Source organism: Rhea americana, unplaced genomic scaffold, assembly GCF_003343005.1.
Source record: "Rhea americana isolate MKP2758 unplaced genomic scaffold, rheAme1 scaffold_4, whole genome shotgun sequence".
NCBI classification, from domain to species: Eukaryota; Metazoa; Chordata; class Aves; order Rheiformes; family Rheidae; genus Rhea; species Rhea americana.
The window spans coordinates 12,865,835-12,871,566 of record NW_028186534.1 but is presented as its reverse complement, the minus strand read 5'-3'; the positions used below and the strand labels follow the sequence as shown (position 1 = coordinate 12,871,566).

At 69.0% G+C, this 5,732-nt stretch overlaps 1 protein-coding gene across 1 annotated transcript; it reads left to right on the top strand.

Moving 5' to 3' along the window:
- The first annotated feature begins 1,492 nt into the window (after window positions 1–1,492).
- On the top strand, window positions 1,493–5,238 carry CUNH20orf204 (chromosome unknown C20orf204 homolog). The gene is made up of 5 exons (XM_085314276.1): window positions 1,493–1,504; window positions 3,972–4,106; window positions 4,364–4,426; window positions 4,565–4,708; window positions 5,083–5,238. Exons 1-5 carry the CDS (start codon window positions 1,493–1,495, stop codon window positions 5,236–5,238), a joined length of 510 nt encoding a protein of 169 aa, XP_085170402.1.
- The last annotated feature ends 494 nt before the right edge of the window (window positions 5,239–5,732 follow it).

Sequence of the window (5,732 nt, the reverse complement as noted above, 5' to 3'; positions counted from 1 at the left end):
CTCAGTGGTATATTCTTGTGTTTGCTATGGTTGCTGCTTCATGTGATTGAACATTGCCCTTTTTCAGATACCTCCTATTTGTTCACACTTGCCAGATTAAGAAAAGTTGGATTATTCAAGTATTTTAGTTGTTTCTTACTGAAACATATCTGCTTCACTTTGCAGTGGAACCTTGTTGCCTTGTTGCTGTTTGGATAATTTTCATTTAATCATTTTCATACAAGATGCAAACTTTGAGTCAGGGCACTGTTTTCTGTGCCCTCATTGGTGTGCCAGTGCTGAGATGTGCCTTGCTCAAAATTCTACTTGTACGGAGGAATTTTTTATTTGGCTGAAAGTAAGGAAACGTGGTGCTGGGCAGCATGTGCAGTGTTTGAGGGGATCTTGCACTGGATGCTTATAAATGGATAAATTGAAGGGACTGACTCTTGAGGCATGGCATGCAGCTGGAAGTGCTAAGCTGGGYTAGCAGCAGTTTCTGAAAAGGAATCTAAAATGATAATGATTAAAATGCACGCTAACAGAAATCGAAACTCACAGTGGCCTGGGATCCTGGGCTTTGGAGTACTTTGTGCAGCATGAACTACAACAGCAGCAACGCGCTCGCGCCCCGCTCCCGGGCAGGGACGCGCGTCCGTTCTCGTCTCCCACTGCTGGACCCGGTGGAGCTCCTCCTGCCAGCTTGTCTCAGGCTCTCCAGGCACGGGGGAGCCGTGTGCGCTCCACCTCGAGGCAGGACCCTTCGCCGCCGAAGCAGGACGGGTGCCTCGCGGCCGCCCGCTCCCGGAGGCTGGGATCCTTGAGCCGGCTCTCCCTTCGCTCGGTGCCGTCTCGCCTTTCCCGGCGCCCAGCCCCGGCGAAGCGCCTCGGGCTTCCCCTCGGGGCGGCCCCCCGGGCGAGGCGGCGAGCGGGAGCCAGGCTGCGCCGGCGGCTGCTCCGCCGTGGTGCCCCCCCGCGGCGGCCGGGCCGGGCCGGACCCGTCTCCTCCCACCGCGGCCCCGCTCGTGGAGCCAAGTTCAAACCGTGAGCGGCGGCGGAGCGGGACGTGGCAGGGCCGGCCGGGCCCCCCTCCCTGGGAGCCGGCGGGGGGCTCCATGGTGAGTGTGTCGGGGCTGCTGCCCCACGGCTCTGCGATCTGGGGCTCCAGGCGTCCGGGAGGGGGCTCGGACCACTCGGCACAGGGCTGATGCGGCTGGGAAGGGGCTCTCCCTGGCTGGGATGCAGCTCAGACCCATGCGGCTTGGACTTGGACCTGGCGGAAAGGGAAGTGTGGTTGGAGTGGGGGCTGCTCCAGGCACGATGGGGCTCAAACCCCGAGGGGAAGGGGCTGCTCTGGCCGGGAGGGGGCTGGCCAAGCTGGGAGGGCTTGGTCCAGCTGGGATGGGGCGTGGAGCCGGTGGAGAAGGCTGGTCCGGCAGGGATGGGGTTGGGCTGGTGGGGATGGGGCTTGGACCTAGCTGGGCTTGAGCGTTGCTTGTCCTCGGTGTGGCGAATGGATGGTCCGGTCCGGCCCAGGGGCTCTGGGTCAGCAGCAGGGCTGCTGTGGGCAGGACGGGGCAGGGGGCTCCTGGCCTGAGCAGGTCCATCTGGCTTAGAGGGACCTGGGGCCCCGGTGGGTTCCYGGGCAGGCAGTGGGTTTTGTGCCTCGCTTCTTGGGTGGCTGAGGCTAGCACAGGTGCCACCGGGAACTGCTCTATCAATAACAGTGATTTCCCTTATCTCCTTGTATTTGTTGGAGGATTAGAGCTGGGGAAGAGATTAGCTTCCCCTGCCAAGCGGAGCGCGCTGCGACTGTGCCCYGTCGTGCACCCGTGCTCCCCGCCGGCGAGGGGGGCTGCGTCCCGCCCCAGCGTGGCCGGCCGCCGCGGGGTCTGCGCCGCCGCGGGGCCCAGAGCGGGGCGGGGGACGGAGCGCCCCCGGGTCGGCGCCTGAGCTCCTCTTCCCCGCCTCGGGCAGCGGGGAGGACGGGGTTTGCAGGCTCCGTGYCGTGGGGAGCGCTGCCTGCGCCCTCCGAGCTCCTCTCCCAGCTGCTCGCCGCAGACTGCGCTTCCTCGCTTGTTAGGGACTGAGCTTTCGGTGCCAGGTCTGGCTGCCTGGAAATGCTGGAAGTGGTGCGCTTTCTCCTGGAATTTGGTCCCAGTTGTTTAATAAGCCGCTTCAGGGAAGTCGTTCCCGACTTACTGGTTTGAGCAAGGCTGCGTGGCCGTGTCTTCCTGGCGGYGGCGGCTTCCTGAGAGCAACCCTTAGACTTTGAACGGGGTATCCTCATGGAAGCAGTGTTCCCGCTCTGCGTCTCCGAGGGTTGTGCCCGTGGTTCTGTGCTGAACCATCTCTGGGGCAAGATCTCTCCCCTCTGCAGGGGTTGCACAGGGGCAAAGCTAGCAGCCCGGGGAGGTCCTTCGCCGCCCTGTGTGGCCCCCCGGACGGGGCCCAGCCCTGGCCAACAGGAACGTGCCCTTTCCTTAGGAAAGCTAAGGACCCCAGTGGGATTTGTACCGGTTTTATGTGAATTTGCTAATCTGTTCGGACAGTTTCCCTGTCTGTGGATTTGTAGACTCGCAGCGCGTTGGGTTTTGCCCCGTGCTCGGCTCTCGCCGCTGCGAGCCCTGGGAGCCGGAGGGCAGGGGCGGGCGGCCCGAGCCTCCTGGGGCCGGGACTAGCCCTTCGGCGGGTGCACGCAGGATCGGATGCAGCCTCTGGACGCGAGCCCTCCGGTTTGCGTCGAAGGGCCGGAGGGCTGCGCGGGCCGAACGTGTYGCGGCTGGCCGGGACGCGGCTGGAGCAGCAGCGAGCCCCCGGGGCCGCRGGCCGTGCCGCGGGGCAGACGGGTGCTGGCACCCGGTGCAGAGCGCGCCACGACGCAGGGCGAAAGGGGAAGCAAAGCTCCAAGGTGCAGCCGGAGTCACCCGCGTTGCTGGACGCCGCCTGCCCGGCCGGGGAGAGCTCGGCGGCCGCCGGCTCGCGCACGCTTGCCTGCAGCGCACGGTTGCATTTTCCAAGGGAGCTGAGCTGCTTTCCGCCTGCTCAGACCTGAAACCCGGCCCCCGGGCTTGCAGAGAAAGTAGGAGGTGATGGGAGCGTGCCCGTGGCACGGGCCCCCGGCGCCGTGCCCTCTCCCAGCGCCGCGGGTGCGTCGRCAGCCGGCGCGGAGCGGGCAGAGGCGGAGAGCTGTCGAGCCCTTCCTGGCAGACGCAGGGCTTCCCGTCCTCGCCCCGCTGCCGTGGGGCTGCTCGAATATCCRGTGTCGCGGTCACCTGAGGTCCTGCTGGCTTTTCCTCAAAGCGCCTGGCCTTGTCCCCATCCCTTGGAGGGTCCCGCCGGAGCCGCCGCGCTCGGCGCTGCCGGGGCCGCCGCGGCTCAGCCGGGACGCCTGGGAGCGCCGAGGGGCGGCTGCGCGGGCCCCCTCCTCCCGCCTTCTCCCACCGCCCGCTGCCCCGGGGCTCTCGCAGGAGGTGCCGAGCGCGGGGCAGGAGACGCTGCACGCGAGGGAGGGAGGGCTGAGCAAACGCCCGGCAGCGGCTGCRCGCTGCCTCCTCGCCCTGGGTTCGCGCGACTGCAAAGACCTTTCTGCAGCAGGTGCCCTAAAACATCGGCCTCGAGCCGTGGCGGTTCGCTGGCGGGGACAGGCAGCTCCCTGCCTCCCTCTCCCCGCCGCGGYGCACGCCACGTCCCTCTCGGCTGCCCCTGGCTTTGGGTGGTCGAGCGCCCGGCTTTGGACCGCGAGAGCTGGGGAGYGGGCTGAGCCAGCGGCCTGGCGGGGCAGATCCAAGAGGAGGTCGTCCTGCCGGGCAGGACACCTAGGAGAGGATGTGGTCGCTCTCCGTCCTGCCCGTGCTGTGCCTGGAAGAGCCGAGGCAGCAGGAGGGGGGGACAGCTCCGCTCCGGGCTTGTGCCAAGGGGATGCTGGCAGCGCCTGGAGCCCTGCCTTTGCTCCCGGTGCMTCCCGCGACGCTGAGCCCTTCCCTGCCTAGATTCTCCCCAGGGCGCTCTCCTGCGCTGTTCTGCTCCTCCTGGTTGTCTCCGTGCTGAGCAGAGGCAAGAGGTGCAGCATCGCCAAAATCCTGCGGCAGTACCGCGCCGTCATCTTCCACGAGATCCAGAACCTGGTGAGCCGAGGGTCCCCCGCGGCGCCCCGGAGCCCCCTCCCGGCGCTGCYGCCCGCTGGGGCGGGGGGGACGGGTCCAAGGCCTCGCTGTGCGAAGCCACCCGGCCCGCGGCCGCCCGCGGCGGGGGGACCCGCTGCAGGGAAGATGKTGCCCGCGAAGGCCGAGCGCGGGGTTACGTCCCTGGCCGGCGCGGTGGGGCAGAGCGCTGGCACGAGCGCTTCAGGGCGCCTGACCTTCTCTTTGCTTCGTCCCTCCAGAAAGCCCTGAGCGGGTCGGCGGACCGGAGCGGCCGAGCCGGGCCGGCCTGCCGCTCGGACAAGGTGAGCGGCGGCCGCGGGCTGCGCCGAGGCGTGGGAGACGCGCGGCGGGGCCGGGCGGGCTGAGCCCCGGCGAAGCTCCGGCCGGAGCCCTCAGCCTCCCGCTCCGGGCGCGGGGCTGCTTTCTCCCGTTTCTTGCAGGACCAGAAGATCCTGCTGTCCATCTACACCATCAGCATGTCCCTGCGGCAGGCGGCGGCCGGCAGCCTGCGCGGCCCCGAGGAGGCGGCCGTGTGGAAGGTGGCCAGAAACACCGAGTTCGTGCTCAGGGAGAACTGCAGGAAGGTGTGCCAGGTGGGAGCCGCTTGGGTGCGAGCGTGCAAGCAAGGGGGCATCGCCCGGCGGCAGCAGCCCGTAACTCGCTGACCGTGGGGGAAGCTTGGGGCGGCCCGGTGCCCCCTCCCCGGCTGCGCCTGGGGCCAGCAGGGCGCTCAAACTGGAGTTTAACCCTTCCCGGGGGTTTCCTGGCGCGGGAGGGGGCTGCGCGGCTCCGCCGGGGACCCGAGCCGCACACGGAGCACGGCCCTGCCGCGGCGCCGGGCAGCAGCTTTGCTGGGCGGCTGCGTCCCCCCCGCCCTGCCCCGTGGCTTTCGTTCCCCCACCCCACCCTGTCTAACCGTGGGGGATCTTTTTGGGCGTCCTTGGCCTGCCCCCAGCAGAGCCCGCCGGCAGCCCCGGCGCAGCCCCGGCGCGGGGAGCCCGGCCGCCGGAGGAAGCAGCTGAGGGAGATCGCGCGGAAGGCGGAGAGGCTGGCGACGTGCTGGGAGAAGCTCTACGCGCTGCACCCCCCCGGCCYGCACGCGCGGGGCGCCTAGGGCCCGCGGCCCCCGCGGCACGGGGCACCTGCCCCCTCGCCCTCCCCGGCAGGTAACGGCTCCCGGGGGGACCCACCCCGCGCTCGGGGCCCCCGGCAGCTTTCGCTGCGCCCCGAAGAGCGACGCCGCTCTGGGCTCGGCGCTGCAGGKGTCTTGATCCCACGCTCAGCTCCGGAGTCAGCGGAGGCGATGCCGGCGGGYGCCAGAGTTGAATCCGCCCGCTCGTCCCGCGCGATGCCCCGGGAACGGGCGCTGGACGCCGGCGCGCTCCCCCGCTGCGGGGTGGCTGCAGAAGCCGGCTGCAAAACCGCAGACCGAGGGAAGAGGAGGGGAAGCGCTGGAAGAAGGAGGCGGCGCTGAGTTGTGGGGTGCTCCCGTCCCTGCCCGGGCAGCGCCTGCCGCTCGCGGGGCCYGCGGCCGCCCGCGGGAGCGGGAGCGGGACGGGGGCGGGTGGCCGCTGGGGCCGGCCTGCGTTTCTGGCAGGCCCCGGTGGG